The 18,260-nt window shown below is 40.2% G+C and overlaps 1 protein-coding gene across 2 annotated transcripts in view; it reads right to left on the bottom strand.

The window, feature by feature from the left end:
• LOC110529691 (estrogen-related receptor gamma) overlaps positions 1-18,260 on the bottom strand; it is a 40,258-nt gene that overhangs the window by 17,639 nt on the left and 4,359 nt on the right. For both annotated transcript variants that reach the window (XM_036985173.1, XM_036985172.1), the window contains exons 2-4: positions 3,428-3,673; positions 3,175-3,332; positions 2,362-2,478 (exon numbers count right to left, since the gene is read on the bottom strand). In XM_036985173.1, coding sequence (XP_036841068.1) covers positions 2,362-2,478; positions 3,175-3,332; positions 3,428-3,660 — 508 coding nt within the window. In that variant the 5' untranslated portion in view covers positions 3,661-3,673. The remainder of the gene's footprint in view (positions 1-2,361; positions 2,479-3,174; positions 3,333-3,427; positions 3,674-18,260) is intronic.

Here is an 18,260-nt window from a genome sequence, read left to right as displayed (position 1 = left end):
CCTCGGATAATGGTCTGATGTCATCGAATGCCCTTACTTATTAGCCTACTGCAAGCTTGTTAGTCAGGCACTGGGTCATGAAAGGATGTCAAAACCTCTTATTCTTTAAAGAGATAAACAAACTAAAGAATGGAGCTATTTTGGGGTATAGGTAAGTCCTTACCTATATAATTAGAAATCTACTCATTCTATTTCAACAGTGTGCCCAAAACGTATATTAAGTCTTCCATGTGATTAGTGCTATGTGATATGATTAGCTGCCATATCCTCGTCGACACACAAGGAAAAACCTGATAGATGCACACTGCTCAGGGGAGACTATGCAGAAAGTGATTTTTCTGATTCAACCACATGAGGTAAGACCAGTGTTCCAAGTAGTGGAACAATTACAATGTTTGTTAGTCCACAGCCTTACTGAATTGTGAAACGGAGCACTCATTCTGTGCTCAATCAAATTTTATTCTAGACCAAGGGTCTCTGTCCATTAACTGTGTGTTGTGCTGACATGGACCTCTCTCTCAGTTAAAAGTCACACCACCCTGTCTCTACCTTTACTGCAGCCCCCCAGAGGAAGAGGGGTGTTACCAGGCACGATGAGGCACGTTGCGAGAACCGCTACCAGGGGGGTTACGACGGGAGTTACGAGGAGCGGTTCACATTTCATGGAGGTCCAGAAATCCCACAAGGCATCTGGTGGAATTTACGAGGGGGGGGGGGGTGAATTGCTATAGGAGCCAGAGCTGGGTGCTGGAGATGCCCTTCCCCTATTAAAAATAAGCTAATTAAAAAAGGAGACACACACACGCACGAGCAGACGCCCGCACACACACACACACACACAAGGGGTGACTATAGACAGATGCTTGATCTTCTCACCCTGGTTGAGGGGATGATTAAATCAAAGCTGATGAGCTGAAGGGGGAGGGAGCAGGTAGCAGTAAACTCTATTTCCTTCCTTCTCTCTCTCTCCTTTTGATAAACAGGTGTCGGTTGCTCACACACAGCCTTCAATAAGTGGTTCATACAGTGAAGCTTTGCCTTTTTGGGTCTCTTCTATATTTGGCCAACAATATGTCACCGGCAGCCACACACTCCAGTCCTGACCACAAGACCATGAGACCGCTGCCCCAGACACGCACTATAAAACTCTCCAGAGTCTCGAGGGGCTATAGATGTAGAATGTAAGATATGTCTGTTGTTTCTAGATCATCTATTTCTATTCTGCGCATGTGTGAGTAGTGTGACACATTGGAAAAGAGACTGTATGTCTGAGAGAAAGAGGATAGAGACATGTTCACACACACACATACTCTGGCAGATAGCCATTTTCTATTTCGGAGGTACCGTAGCCAGTAGCGTCCTATAAAGATACTGGGCATTGTTCTGCTAACACCATACATGAATACTGAGCAGTGAGCAGTAATGCTAGAAGGCACTAAGGGGCTGGACCTGTTAAACAGGCAAAGGGATTACATTTCCCTCTGAAGTTAAGACAACAGGTCCAGGTCCAATATGTTGGCAAATCTATTTGTGTAGAGGGAGTCTGGATCCACAAAGACATTCTAGATCTTGATTTGTAGTTCTTCATTGAATTAAAACACTGTTATAGTACTGAACCGATAAAGATCCACTGGGATACAGAAACATTATGAACACCTACTCTTCCCATGACATAGACTGACCAGGTGATTCCAGGTGAAAAATATGATCCCTTATTTATGTTGATTGTTAAAATCCACTTCAATCAGTGTGGATGAAAGGGAGGAGACAGGATAAAGAAGGATTTTTAAAGTCTTGAGACAATTGAGACATGGATTGTGTACACCGAGTATATCAAACATTTGAAACACCTTCCTAATATTGAGTTTCACCCCCTCCCCCACTTTGCCCTCAGAACAGCCTCAATTTGTCAGGGCATGGACTATACGAGGTGTTAAAAGCATTCCACAGGGATGCTGGCCCAAGTTGACTCCAATGCTTCCCACAGTTGTGTCAAGTTGGCTGGATGTTCTTTGGGTGGTGGAACATTCTTGACACACACGGGAAAGTGTTGAGAGTGAAAACCCCAGCACCGTTGCAGTTCTTTATACACTAAAATAGGTGCACCTGGCACCTACTCCCATACCCCGTTCAAAGGCACTTAAGTCTTGTCTCGCCCATTCACCCTCTGAATGGCACACAAACACAATCCATGTCTCAATGTTCTCAAGGCTTAACATGTTTTCTTTAACCTGTCTCCTCCCCTTCATCTACACTAATTGAAGTGGAATTAACAAGGTTTTCTACGCTCAGTTTGTTTTTAAAGGTACATAGAGGAGTACATTTATTTAGCTTTGAGGCGTAGAGAAGTTCCTTCCTCACCTTCTCGCATCATTCCAACGTTGAGACACTTCATGAAGCGACAGGCCTGGCACGACTTCCTCCTCCGCTTGGTGATCTCACACTCACTGGTGGCCGGGCAGCTGTACTCGATGTTACCTATGGGTGGGAAAGAAAGGAGAGGGGGGATAGATAGAGAGAAATATAGAGAAACAAGTAAAGACAGAGAGATGAGAGGGAGAGATGGCGAGACAAAAATACAGTCAAGAAAAGGGGACAATTTTGTCTGTCACTTCTTAAACCTTTCATTAAACCACTTCAAAACAAACAAGATGCTGAAAAGACACAGGAAACTCCAACGAGGAAAACTATGAATATATCCTGGAAGTCAGCTAATCAGCAGCACTCTGAGCTGCCACATCCTATTAAAAATCAGGACGCATCTGATCACCTGATCTAATATAAAAAATGTTATCTGACAGACATCCAGGTATGAACTTTGAGCCTGGGTATGTCCATTTGCATGCGGAGGAGGCTTAAGGAGCCTAAACTAAAACGAGGGCCATGACCCTGGAACAGGCACAGTCACGTTAAAACACCCACACAACATGCTGCAAACATATGGACGAGACACACATACAAACACACACTGTAAGGAAACCTGTAAGCTTGCGTCCTTAGAGTTGATCAGGTGTTGATACTAAAACAGGAACTAGGAACTTATCAGCCTACTGGAGGTTTACCAGTACAAAGGCATACACTTCTGGTGTCTGTCCATATATACTGTAACACACGTGGGCACTTCAGGTGAACTCTTAACCCTGTTGTTTATGTGAATTATTGTAATTGTCTTACCCTGGATGGTCCTCTTGAAGAAAGCCTTGCAGGCCTCACAGGAGGCCACTCCGTAGTGGTACCCTGACCCCACATCTCCACACACCAGACACAGCCTCTTAGCCACAGAATCCAGCAAGAACTCACACTTCACCTGGCCATCCTCACCACCAAACCGCCTGGCGGAAGAGAGAAAGAGAGAGAGAGAAAGGGGTTAGACATACATACTGTATGGTACATGCACCCAAGCATAAACCCCTACACACACACGCACCTGTTGGCTGTTCCATTGTTCCCCATGCCCGCTGTGTGTCCGTAGAGCCCTGGTGAGTCCAAGCCGTTGGTGTGGTTGTGACTCTTGCCCAGGAGACCAAAGCTGGAGTTGGTGTCTGAGGAGGAGCCCTCAGGGCTGGGTTGGGATGGGCTGTCCCCCTGGAAGCTGGGGCTGGGGCTGGAGGGCTCGCGCTTTATGGGGGGACAGGAGGTGTCCAAGCCCCTCACAGACATCCTGCCCAGGATACTGACAGGAGGGGGGGGGGGGGGGGGGGATGCATAGGATTCATTTATGGTAACATCTCGTAACATAATGGGCGGTACACTGGCTTGGATGTGTGTATGATGTCCTTTCTGTCTAGATCTATCGGTCAGTTAGAAAACTTGACGTCTATGCAGACCTACACAAATACACCCACCCATGCATACCCATACAACCTCATACCTGTTCTGACCACATACACATTGATAACCAACCGTCTTCCAGCACCATTTTTTTACCAAAACCTCCTTTATCGCTCCCCTATCCCTTTCAAAAAGAAAAAGGGTAGGAACCATCTTCCCCTTTCTCCATTCTCTGTCCCTCTCTGCCTCTTCCTCTGTGCCTCCTACCCCTATCCCCCTCTCCTGATCCGTTTATCTATCCATCCATCTCCACGCTCACCCACCCAGCCGTTTGCAGTTTCCCACATATGCAAAGCTGAGGTCTATTAGACCAACTTGTTATGACAACAGGAGATTGCGTAGGCAAACATATGGAAATCAAAACAAAGATTCTGGCTCAGAGGTTTATTCTCACAGATCTCTTGGTGAAGGTATGATGTAGTAGATATTACCCATTGTGTTCAGTTACCAGAAGCCAAGTCCTTTTATCAGAATTCCAGCTCTGTCAAGTTTAGAGTTGTAGAGGTATTAATTTTGGGAATGTAATGGGTTTCTATGCTAGTGCTGTATGTTAATGGCATTGTTCAAACTGTAAGCCATGCGTTTTCACATTCTACTGTATGGATTTGTGTTCATCCCCCTACATTCATGCATGTTAATGCATAGATGAGCCTGCCCATGTGAGAGATAAGAGCAGAATAGACACGAATGTTGTTATGTGGTTCAGGAACTGGGCACACGTATAATTATTGTAGACTAACTGATACCTACAGTGCACGTGAAAGTATTCCAAAATGTATGGTGTTTACATGCACACGTAAATGCTGTGCTGACCCATGTGGCCGTAGGTTAGCACACACACTATCGTGTGTTGCCATACCCACTCTTAGGGCCACTGAACACGCCGATTTGCGATTGTGTTTTTCTGTTGCTCATTAGAAAAACAAGATTTCAGTCTTGGAAGTGTATTTCCTGACCGATTCTGCATTTGGTTATGGATGTTTGTCCCCCATGAGAGTAGACAGGGGAAGCCTATTTCACTCCCTGAATAATGCCCCACAGTGGAGGTGTCATAATACCCATAAAACCTAGCGGTCAATTTTTTTTTCCACCATTCATGTTTCCCATCGTGAATTTTTTAAACACTGAAAATAAGGGCTGTCTTTCGTGTAGGCTTACCCTGGCGTGATGTTCTGATAACCATGGAAATCTCTCTCGGACAAGGTGACTTTTATCAATATATTTGGCTCCATTTACTCTCGAATTCTAAAATACTAATTAGCATCAAAGTAGGCATTAGATAGAATCTCTGGATTAACTTACTTTGCCTCGATTCGGCAGTCTCATCCAGATCATAATGGCATTTGTAGTTCTTTATGATAGCCACATTAGGAGCTAATTAGCATTTAATTGGGGGGGGGGGGGTTAAATACAGGCGAATATATTGATTAAAGTCACCTTGTCTGAAAGAGATGTACAGTTATCAAAATGTCACACCAGGGTAAACCTATACAAAACACAGCCCTTATTTTAAGTTTTTCCAAAATCCACTTTGGGAAAAATGATTGGAACCATTTCCTTGTTTGACCACTAGGTTTTATGACTCATACTGTGGTACTATATGAATCTAAGATGACTCAAGACATCTGTAATACATTTGGATGTTTTTGCCGAGGATGTTTTAGTTGAGCAATTTTACATCTAACTAAGGTCTTTGGTGCAGTATTCCTTAAATAAAGACATTTGCGACGTGTTGTCTCCTATAAACAAAGTCAGAGGTGCTGGGCAGGTCTGCCTCACTGTCGATGCTACTGGATAGTGAGCAATCACCGCAGCGGTTCACCCCATATTAGTGGGCAATGGACATTGTCAAATCAAAACCCAACCTTCATTTATTCGTTTATTCCGTTTTAGATGAGACCGACTTCATTACCAAAATTATCCTATTAAAACTTTGTAGTCGATTTTGACACTAGAATAAATGTTTCTGACTCATATCGATGCCACATAGGCCATTTTCAAAGGGATTTGTTGCTTTTCAAAGGAAGTGGCTCTTTTAAAATCACTCACACACTCCCTGTCTGTGTGGTGGAACCCAAGCTCTGTTCCTGCTATGTAAATCCGCACGGTAATGACCACCACTCATTTGGTAGGCAAACTATCTGGCTGCCCTAAACATCACTAGAATCAACCATGACCACGCTCTATCGCCCCTTGAAATCCACAGAGAGAGTGATATTGAAAGAAAAAGAGAAAGAGAGACATTGAAAGAACAAGAGAGAGAGAGAGAGACCTCTGTCATTCAAACTTTAACCTTATTCTACTTCAGCTCTAAATTGGATTTACTAATATATTGTTGCCTCCAAAGTGGTCCAACAAAGCTGGCAGAGTACAATGGACTGTGAAGAGACCAGTTTGTTCTCTCATCAGCTATCCATCACACAGGTAGATATTGCTGTGTCAGCTTCCCATAGACCTGAATTAAGGCATTCTCAAATTACTTGGTGGCCATAGATTTTTCTTTCAAAAGGCCCGATTTAGACTAAATAAGAAATGTACGCCTTTCCTACACATGCCTTTCCTATGCACTTCTCAGTAGTTGGAATTCCGACTTACCTTATGAAGGTGCTTAACTGGCTTTGCAGGCATGGTTCCCTTGCGCGCGCTGAATACATTTAATTAAACCACTGGAAAACCTCCTACTTGCTGGCCAATTTTCTCGTGGAGTTTTCATTCAATAGGGTTTTAGTCAATTTCATCTAAAGCCATCCCTTTAAATTTGGTGTACCTTGAATTTTCTCACTAGAATATATGGAGAGAATGGTTCAGAATATTAGGAATCAATGAAAGAAAGCCATAAAAAACACACATTTATCTCCTTTTTAGCATTTATGATTTATGAATAAATAAAAAATAGTTTGGAGAACCTTTACGCACAAATTATAGTGGTGAATCAAAAATAGTGGTTTGGCTCATCCTGTAAATTGCCATATTCAATTGTTACATCCATTAAATATTGGAAGGTGAAAAAAAGTCTGCATGTCCCAAATTATTGCACAACTTTAGCCTAATATGATCTACTAATGCTAGCGACCCCCAGGAACAACTGCACGGACATGGCATAGGAAAGCAAGGTAAATGGAACAACGCAGAATGTAGGCTACGAAATGAAGGAAATTAACAATAAAGTGACACTTATAAATGCTTGTGGCTATTACTGATGGTGGCTCCCGATAGTGGCAAATATTCACATGATAGAAAATCCATATATAATTATAACATTTGAATGTGTTCAGCCCTACAGAAGCCTATAACTTGGGTCTCCTAACCACTCTCATAGAAATGGTAGATTATCAGATACTCAACAAGAAGGTCTGATTTGATTATTACTAAAACAGGATCCATGTGGTAAATATAAAGATCCAGTCCATTAAAAAAAAAAAAATTGTCAGCCTCTTACACTTCAGTGTGGTGATGCAAAAATTATAGCAAAATGCATAGCGCATAGAACTAAAAAGGTATTGTCAGATATTATTCATCCTAATCAGACAGTTTTTTTTACATGGATGATGCATTGGAGATAATATAAGACAAGTACTGGAAAAAATAGAACACTGAAAAATCTGTGAAACTAGGCCTGGTACTCATAGCCAATTTTGAAAAGGCTTTTGATAAAGTACGACTGGAATTTCTATATAAATGCCTAGAATCTTTCAATTTTGGAGAATCTCTTATAAAATGGGTTAAAGTTATGTATAGTAACCCTAGGTGTAAAATAGTAAATAATGTCTACTTCTCAGAAAGTATTAAACCGTCAAGAGGAGTAAAACAAGGTTGTCCACTATCGGCATATATATTTATTATGGCCATTGAAATGTTAGCTATTAAAATCAGATCCAACAACAATATTAAGGGGTTAGAAATGCAGGGCTTAAAAACAAAAAGGTGTCATTGTACGCTGGTGATTCACGTTTTATTTTAAATCCACAATTTGGATTCCTCCACAGCTTCATAGAGGATCTAGATACTTTTTCTAACCTCTCTGGATTACAAACAAATTATGATAAGTGATATTACGTATTGGATCGCAAAAAAATACAACTTTTACATTACTGTGTAGTTTACCAATAAAATTGTCTGATGGTGATGTGGACATACTCGGTATACATATTCCGAAAGAAAAAAAATCTCACAACAATAAATGTTTATAGAAAGTTAGCAAAACAGATAAGATCTTGCTGCCATGGAAAGGAAAATACCTGTCTATTTGTGGAAAAATCCCCCTGATTAACTCTTTAGCCATATCCCAGTTTACCTATTTGCTTATTGTCTTTCTTACACCTAGCAAACTGTTTTATTAATTATATTAGCAAATCAAATCTAATTTTATTTGGAACGGCAAGCCAGACAAAATTAAACAGGCCTATTTATATAATGAACATAAATTTGAAGGGCAGAAATGATTAAATATTAAAGCATTAGACCTCTCACTAAAGGTGTCAGCCATCCAAAATGTATACTTAAACCAAAACTGGTTCTCTAGTAGATTAGTAAGAATGTCTCACATGTTCAAGAACGGATTTTTCCCCTTTATTCAGATTACAACCTCTCACTTTCGTTTATATGAAAATGAAATAATCTCCAAATTAACGCTATTTTCTAAACAAGCCATAGAAAGTTGGTTGCAATTTCAGATTTATCCACCAGAAAATACAAAACAAATAATACAACAAAGTGGTTAAACTGAAATAAACTAATTGATAAAATATATCTTTGTAAATTCTATCATAAATAGGACTGGTGGAATTATGTCACACATGCAGCTAACAAAATTATATGGAAATGTCTCTGGAATCCAGAATTAAAGAGACCAAAATTAGTTCATGAAAATTGTAATAAATAAAATTTAAAAAATAATATTTAATTTAATGACCCAGAATGGACCGCTGTGCCATATAGATTGCAAAATAGTTGGGAAGAGATTGTACGATGTACCGATTCATGAACTGATAAACAAAACGACGCCGGATTCAAAACTAAGAATTCTGTCTTTCAGCCAATAGAACGTTAAATATATGGGGGATACAACCATCTCAGCTCCGCTGATTTTTCTGCGAAGAGACAGAATCATTAGATCATTTGCTTTGGTACTGTCCATATGTAGCTTGTTTTTGGACGCAGGTCCAGGAATGGCTGAAGAATTGCAACATTTACCTGGAGCTAACTCTGCAGATTGACAATTACTTTTCAAATCAGCAAGTAGTCAATCGATCAATAATAGAATAACACTTTTAGCATAAATGTTTCTATAATTTACCATCTGTAGAAACTAGGAGAATAGAAAGGTTCAGAACTTTTGTGAAACAATCCAATATGTATGGTGTTGAGACAGATGTGAGGGATTGAGTGGAGCTGAAAGGTGGGACTAATAACAACAAGATATCTAAATGTAAAATATACTGTGTCCGTAAAATGTATATAGGTTCAGAACTTTTGTGAAACAGCACAGTTAAAAATATATGGCAAATAGAAATCAAACTGGATGGTCTTCAGAAATAGATGAGAGAGGTTGAGGGTAGCAGAAGGATAGGAATAAAAAACAAACAAAATATAACTATTTAAGCAATAAGGCACGGGGGGGGGGGGGGGGGGTGGTATATAGCCAATATACCACGGCTAATGGCTGTTCTTAGGCAGGACGCAACGCTGCAATATTACATTTACGTAGGTATTCAGACCCTTTACTCAGTACTTTGTTGAAGCACCTTTGGCAGCGATTACAGCCTCAAGTCTTCTTGGGTATGATGCTACAAGCTTGGCACATCTGTATTTGGAGAGTTTCTCCAATTCTTCTCTGCAGATCATCTCAAGCTCTGTCAGGTTAGGTGGGGAGCGTCGAAGCGCAAATATTTTCAGGTGTTCGATTGGGTTCATGTCCGGGCCACTCAAGGACGTTCAGAAACTTGTCCCAAAGCCACTTCTGCGTTGTCTTGGCTGTATGCTTAGGATCGTTGTCCTGTTGAAAGGTCAACCTTTGCCCCAATATGAGGTCCTGTGCGCTCTGGAGCAGGTTTTTATTAAGGATCTTTCTGTACTTTTCTCCATTCATCTTTCCCTCAATCTTGAGTAGTCTCCCAGCCCCTGCCACTGAAAAACATCCCCACAGCATGATGCTGCCACCGCCATGCTTCACCGTAGGGATGGTGCCAGTTTCCTCCAGACGTGACGCTTGGCATTCAGGTCATAGAGTTCAATCTTGGTTTCATCAGACCAGAGAATCTTGTTTCTCATGGTTTTAGAGTCTTTTAGGTGCCTTTTGCCATGAGCCTTTTACTGAGGAGTGGCTTCCGTCTGGCCACTTTACCATAAACACCTGAATAGTGGTGTGCTGCAGAGATGGTTGTCCTTCTGAAAGGTTCTCCCATCTCCACAGAGGAACTATGCAGCTCTGTCAAAGTGACCATCAGGTTCTTGGTCACCTCCCTGACCAAGGCCCTTCTCCCCCGATTTCTCAGTTTGGCCGGCCAGACAGCTCGGGATCAATGGAAACAGGATGCACCCGAGCTCAATTTCAAGTCTCATAACAAAGGGCCTGAATACTTATGTAAATAAGGTATTTCAGTTTTTTATATTTTTGATCAAATTTGCAAAACATTTGATAAACCTGTTTTTGCTTTGTCATTATGGGGTATTGTGTGTAGATTGATGAGGAAAACATTTTATTTAATCCATTTTAAAACAAGTCTAACTTTTTTTTAAAGATGGAAAAGGGTCTGAACACTTTCCAAATGCACTGTGTATATACACTACCGTTCAAACGTTTGGGGTCACTTGTCCTAGTTTTGTCCTAGAAATGTCCTAGTTTTCCATGAAAACATACATGAAATGAGTTGCAAAATTACAGTCAAGATGTTGACAAGGTTATAAAAAATGATTTTTAATTGAAATAATAATTGTGTCCTTCAAACTTTGCTTTAGTCAAAGAATCCTCCATTTGCAGCAATTACAGCCTTGCAGGCCTTTGGCATTCTAGTTGTAAATTTGTTGAGGTATTCTGAAGAAAGTTTACCCCCATGCTTCCTGAAGCACCTCCCACACATTGGATTGGCTTGAAGGGCACTTCTTAAGTACCATATGGTCAAGCTGCTCCCACAACAGCTCAATAGTGACTATAATGGAGTGGCCAGCACAGACATAATACCAGCTGACTGCTTCTTCCCTAAATAGTTATTGCATAGTTTGGAGCTGTGCTTTGGGTCATTGTCCTAATGTAGAAGGAAATTGGCTACAATTAAGCGCCGTCCACAGGGTATGGCATGGTGTTGCAAAATAGAGTGACAGCCTTCCTTCTTCAAAGCAATGAATCATATAGGTGAAGACTTTACCACTACGTTCTTTTGGTGGTTGACAATAAATAAAAATGTGGATTGGATTAATGACATCTATTATAATCAGAGATTCGTGAATGATACTGGCGATGCAGTAAAGGGGTTCTCTGACCAATTATCCGCCACCTCCCTCATGACCTGGTAAAATAGACTGACTCTCGATATGTTAATTGGCAGAAAAGGGCAGGGTATGTAGAATGATTGGGGTTCATTGCTGTATGTTTATTTTTTGATAACACAGCTCCAGACAGATCAGTGAATTCTCTATTTCTGCTTTTTGTGACTGCTATATTTAGCTGGAAAATGGCTGTGCTTATTGTGGTTTGGTGGAGACCTAACATAATTGTTTGTAGTGCTTTCGCTGAAAAGCCTATTTGAAATCGGACACTTTGGTGGGATTAACAACAAGATTAACTTTAAAATGATATAAAACACATGCATGTTTTAGGAATTGTAATTATGAGATTTCTGTGGTTTGAATTTGGCGCCCTCTATTTTCACTGGTAGTTGTCATATTGATCCCGGTAGTGGGATTGCTGCCATAACAAGTTAACCACATTAGCTCACGACTTAGCAGAGAACTCAGGGGTGGATAAGTCTCTAACAAATTATTTTGACAGTGTGTTTGAGAAATGGAAAAATGTCATAATCACTGTGTTGTGGGCAACTTTCACCTGTATGAGTGTTTTGGTTCTGTGTGGATGTTATTTGATTCCGTGTGTGAGAGGTTTGATTACCAGGACTCTGGAGAGGTCAATGACGCAACAGATGGTGAGGTACGGACCGATTCCGAGCATCAGTGGGATGACGAATACAGGCCTCCAGGCCTAGGAGATGGCGCCCTTTCTTTTAACGGATATAGGCCTATAACAGTCATTGATGAATATTGAATGTACATACAAGTATTGCTTTGGATTATCCTTGTATACAATTGATGTAGGAGGGTGTATTATTTAGTCATTTAGGGTGGATTGTTGGTGGAATTTCTACGTTTAAATGAATGAACAGAATGTTCCACCCTGAAACTATATAATTGTATGTAATTGATTAGAATCAATGAAATACATTAGAATCATCCACTTATTATTGATGTGTGTAGTCTGTCAGTAAAATTATAATAAATTGTGTGTGTAGTTTTAGTCAGAATTAGTGTATCTGTACAATATGTCTCTATAGTATCTTAAACACAGACTGTCTGAGCAACATTTGGTGCAGACCTTGGTTAGGGGCCAATGAGAGATTTGGAAAGGGCAGTGAGTGCTTCTCACGGTCCCTAATCTTTGTCGGCTGGGTATTGATACAGTATGTGCGTAGGATACCTAATGTATGTGCATATGAATTCTGTTTGTGTGCAAAAGTATGTGCGTAAGGAGCTAGTATAAAATGAATGTTTTTGTACAATGAACTTGTGCGCCAGTGAATAAACATTTTGACTATTTTAGCTGGTCCTCTGTCTGTTTCATTCAACCAGTATCCTACAAATTATGGGTTGCAGACTGAGTAGTATAATTGATTTGGTTATGAACATTGAGAACATAATTCTCGTGACAAGATCCCTTTTGCCCTGTACAAATCTCCCACTTTACCCCCACCAAAGCACCCCCAGACTGTCACATTGCCTCAACCATGCTTGACAGATGACGTCAAGCATTCCTCCAGCATCTTTTATTTTTTCTGCGTCTCACGAAAGTTCTTCTTTGTGATACGAATACCTCAGATTCGTCTGTCCATAACACTTTTTTCCCAATGAAGCTGCCAGTTGAGGACTTGTGAGGCGTCTGTTTCTCAAACTAGACACTCTAATGTACTTGTCCTCTTGCTCAGTTGTGCACCGGGGCCTCCCACTCCTCTTTCTATTCTGGTAAGAGACAGTTTGCGCTGTTCTGTGAAGGGGAGTAGTACATAGCATTGTGCGAGATCTTGAATTCTTGGCAATTTCTCACATGGAATAGCCTTAATTTCTCAGAACAAGAATAGACTGACGAGTTTCAGAAGAAAGGTCTTTGTTTTTTGCCATTTTCAGCCTGTAATCGAACCCACAAATGCTGATGCTCCAGATACTCAACTAGTCTAAAAAAAGGCCAGATTAGCCTTTTTTAAATGATAAACTTGGTTTAGCTAACACAATGTGCCATTGGAAGACAGGAGTGATGATTGCTGATAATGGGCCTCTATTGGCCTATGTAGATATTCTATAAAAGACTCAGCCGTTTCATCTATGTTATTTCATAGTTTGTCTTCACTCTTATTCTACAATGTAGAAAATAGTAAAAATAAAGAAAAACCATTGAATGAGTAGGTGTCCAAACGTTTGACTGGTACTATATATATATATATATATAGTTGAAGTTTACATACACTTAGGTTGGAGTCATTAAACTTGTTTTTCAACCACTCCACACATTTCTTGTTAACAAACTATAGTTTTGGCAGGTCAGTTAGGACATCTACTTTCTGCACGACAAGTAATTTTTCCAACAATTGTTTACAGACAGATTATTTCACTAAATCACAATTCCAGTGGGTCAGAAGTTTACATACACTAAGTTGACTGTGCATTTAAACAGCTTGGAAAATTCCAGAAAATTACATCATGGCTTTAGTAGCTTCTGAGAGCTAATTGACAATATTTGAGTCAATTGGAGGTGTACCTGTGGATGTATTTCAAGGCCTATCTTCAAACTCAGTGTCTCTTTGCTTGACATCATGGGAAAATCAAAAGAAATCAGCCAAGACCTCAGAAAAAAATGTAGATCCACAAGTCCTTGGAAGCAATTTCCAAATGCCTGAAGGTACCACGTTCATCTGTACAAACAGCAGTACGCAAGTATAAACACTATGGGACCACGCAGCCATCATACCGCTCAGGAAGGAGACGGGTTCTGTCTCCTAGAGATGAACGTACTTTGGTGTGAAAAGTGCAAATCCATCCCAGGACAACAGCAAAGGACCTTGTGAAGATGCTGAAGGAAACAGGTACAAAATGATCTATTTCCACAGTAAAACAAGTCCTATATCGACATAACCTGAAAGGTCGCTCGAAGGGAGAAGCCACTGCTCCAAAACCGCCGGGAAAAAGCCAGACTATGGTTTGCAACTGCACATGGGGACAAAGATCGTACTTTTTGGAGAGATTTCCTGTGGTCTGATGAAACAAAAAATAGAACAGTTTGGCCATAATCACCATCGTTTTGTTTGGAGGAAAAAGGGGGATGCTTGCAAGCCGAAGAACACCATCCCAACCGTGAAGCACGGGGGTGGCAGCATCATGTTGTGGGGGTGATTTGCTGCAGGAGGAACTGGTGCACTTCACAAAATAGATGGCATCATAGGGGAGGAAAATTATGAGGATATATTGAAGCAACATCAAGACATCAGTCAGGAAGTTAAAGCTTGGTTGCAAATGGCTCTTCCAAATGGACAATGACCCCAAGCATACTTCCAAAGTTGTGGCAAAATGGCTTAAGGACAACAAAGTCAAGGTATTGGAGTGGCCATCACAAAGCCCTAACCTCAATCCTATAGAAAATTTGTGGTCAGAACTGAAAAAGCATGCGCGAGCAAGGAGGCCTACAAACCTGACTTAGTCACACCAGCTCTGTCAGGAGGAATGGGCCAATATTCACCCAACTTATTGTGAAAAGCTTGTGGAAGGCTACCGGAAACGTTTGACCCAAGTTAAACAATTTAAAGGCAATGCTACCAAATACTAATTGAATGTATGTAAACTTCTGACGGAATGTGATGAAAGAAATAAAAGCTGAAATAAATCATTTTCTATACTATTATTCTGACATGTCACATTTTTTAAATAAAGTGGTGATCCTAATTGACCTAAAACAGGGAATTTTTACTAGGACTAAATGTCAGGAATTGTGAAAAACTGAGTTTAAATGTATTTGGCTAAGGTGTATGTAAACTTCCGACTTCAACTGTATGTGATATATATATATATATATATATATATATATATATATATATATATATATATATATATATATATATATATATATATATATATATATATTTTTTTTTTTTTTTACAAAAATATATATATTGGGGATTGGAAATGATGCAGACAATTACATTGATGGAAGCTACAATCTGCAATATTTTACAGCTGATCTACCCTCTAATTTTAGTTTTACAAAATATATAAAATGAACTTCAAAGGGCTCCTTTACTAGGGTACCAATGCATGTTCGTCCACTAGCAGCATATTTCCAGCCTCCAAACAGTGGTGAATGGAAAGAGACATCATTTACACAAAACGTGTAGTCCTAATGACATTTGGCAATTGTTATTAGGCTATAATTTATGCGTCCACTGTTTTTCGTGCGTCTTCGTATCGGCCACCCATCTCTGCCTTGGCAAAATGTCAGTGTTCTTGTCGAACCACATCGCATTTTGGTGCGTAGGCTATACCACCCGTTTTCAAGTCCATTCACATATTTTTCATGCCTCTGACATGCGGTAATGATAAATTATAGTATAATAACTAACAGTTTTCTTGACATTTTGCTTTGTTTTACTTTCACCCCTGGTTTGCTTCAATATGACTGGTTTCACATTCGTCTCCAGGGATCGCGAAGAAAAATATTCTAAAACAATTGCTATATGAATGTACAATCCCCTTCTCCAAACGGATTACTCATTTTCCCAGCTCTTGTCAATAGCTCTTATCAATGCATAAATTACAGTGAAAGGAGAAAGGTATTATTTCTATCGGAAAAAAATATTTTCCACATGGAACCGGAAGGTTCGCTCAACCTTATTCATGGTTTCCTCGCGCTTAAAAGGTGGTGGAATAGTTATGGAATTAAATCAAGGTCAGAATACGGCTTTATCTGTCGACACACCTCAGCCACACCTCCATATCTGTGATCTCCACCGCAAATGAATAGCGGGTGAATATGCTATTCTCATGCTTAAGTATGCATAGAGAGAAAAGTGCATAAAAAGGGAATTACGTTCCATTTACTCGCACTTAACTCGGGTCGGAATTTCCCCATAATGCATTAGCATTACAGTGGACTGGTAAAACATGGTGTGGTATCTAAACCTGACAGATCTATAATCTATAGCTCTTCAAAAAAGCTAATCGCACAGTTCCCATAGACTCTGGGTGTAAATCACAGACTCGGAGGAACATTATAAAGCAACAGGCTGTGTGTGAGTGTGCTCGTATCCAAAACAACTCTAATTGCACCTTGGAAACAAAGAGCAAAATGCAGCGTGAAACGACTGACGGTCAGACAGAAAGATGGGAGCAGACAGATAGAGAGAATGTGAAAAACAGAAAGGGAGAGAAAGAAAGGGCTCAATCGCTGGGCCATTAACCCGGGGTGTGTAGAAAGAAAGGAAGAAGCAAAGAGAGGAGGCAACACTCACTCTCAAATGAGCAGTCACAATACAGACGATGACCAAAAGGACAAGAGAGCCGGGGACACACACAGACACAGGGAAGGAAAAAGAGGTAGAGTGAGGGAATGTGTCAAATTGTTTGCAGGACTAAAAAGCAGGTAGAAAAACCATACATTCAAGTCTCATTTAAATTATTATTTGGGTATATTTTGTTTTTGTGCTCATTCGTTTAGTAGTCCGTTTTGAAAAAAATTATATAACAAATACCTAAAAGATTATCAAAGACGTCAAGTATTGGTAGATGTGGATTTAGGTTACTCTAGCTATGCATCCTCCTTATTAAAACTTGCTCATTTAGCCTCTAACCCCCTTGTCAGTGATTTGGGTCAAAGGAGTCTTGTGCATGGTGATTCCTAATGGGCCAATAGGAGATGAGGTATCAGGCCGGAGCTGAAACACTAGCATCACTGATGACTCTTAGTTTAAGTGTGTAAAGGGCTTGGGTCAAATCAGTTGGTGCTGGAGATGTTGGGTTAAACCAGTTAAGGGCTGGACCTGTTGGGTCAAAAATTCTTATTTACAATGACAGCCTATGTCTCGACAGACTGGGGAAGGGGATAAACATGGTAACACTTCTCCTATACCTGTATATTATATATGCCATTTAGCAGACACTTTTATCCAAAGTGACTTACAGTCATGCGTGCAAACCGTTTATGTATGGGTGGTCCCGGGAATCGAACACACTATCCTGACGTTGCAAGCGCCATGTTCTATTAAAGATGCACTATGCAGAAATCGCTCCATTTCCTGGTTGCAAAAAATTTGAATAGTTCACTTAATTTCAGTTTCAGAACAGATCTACTGCTTCTTAAACTTGCTTTCAATGAGAAAGAAATGTGTGTTATGTATCTGTCAATGTGAATTTGGTCGGGTCACCCAAGAAGATATATATTGCAGCTTTAACTGAGCTACAGAGGACCACATATTTTCACTGTAATTACACTATCAACAACACATAGTTACACAAAACATAAAAGCGGCTCTGTTTCTGCATCCTCTACTCACCCCTCCTCCATCTCCCTCTCTCTCTCTCTTCCTCAATGTCTAATATCCTGTTATCCTCCAGTTAGGGTCTTATCTGAGCTGTTGTCTAGTTCTGTATTATCACAGGGTTAACAGGATTTGCTTTTCAGTGTTGCAACAAATAGCTAATAACACCAACCTACAGAAGCGTACCTCTGCAGTGTTAATGCTTCACACAACACAATGCAGATTGATAACAAACATGTAAACAAAATGATAATGGTAACTCATTTAACAATTATGAATGATCAATTAAGTAACCTGTTACAGGGAGTAAGAAAAATATGCAATTTGGACAGTTGTGTTATTTTTCCACTTGTACAATGCTGGAATATTTAGTGATAAAAACAAGTTCAAGAGTACACAGTAGTATAAAAAAAATTGTGGCAAAAGCCATCACAACTGTAAGTACAATTCTTCAGTGCACCAGCATACTAGAGTCTGCAGCAGTTTATGAACCCTTACTGATCCTCACTGCTCTGCATGGGGTAAGATACCACACATTTCGCTGCTTTCCTCACCTCATCTCTCTACTTCCTAATCTTCTTTCTTGGCCACTTCCAACTCTCCCTTTTCACACCCTGTTGCTCCTCTCCCTCCCTCCCACCTTCT

Source organism: Oncorhynchus mykiss, chromosome 8 (assembly GCF_013265735.2).
Source record: "Oncorhynchus mykiss isolate Arlee chromosome 8, USDA_OmykA_1.1, whole genome shotgun sequence".
In the NCBI taxonomy this organism is placed as follows: domain Eukaryota; kingdom Metazoa; phylum Chordata; class Actinopteri; order Salmoniformes; family Salmonidae; genus Oncorhynchus; species Oncorhynchus mykiss.
Note: the sequence above shows the minus strand (reverse complement) of the source record. Positions and strands in the feature narration are given on the sequence as shown.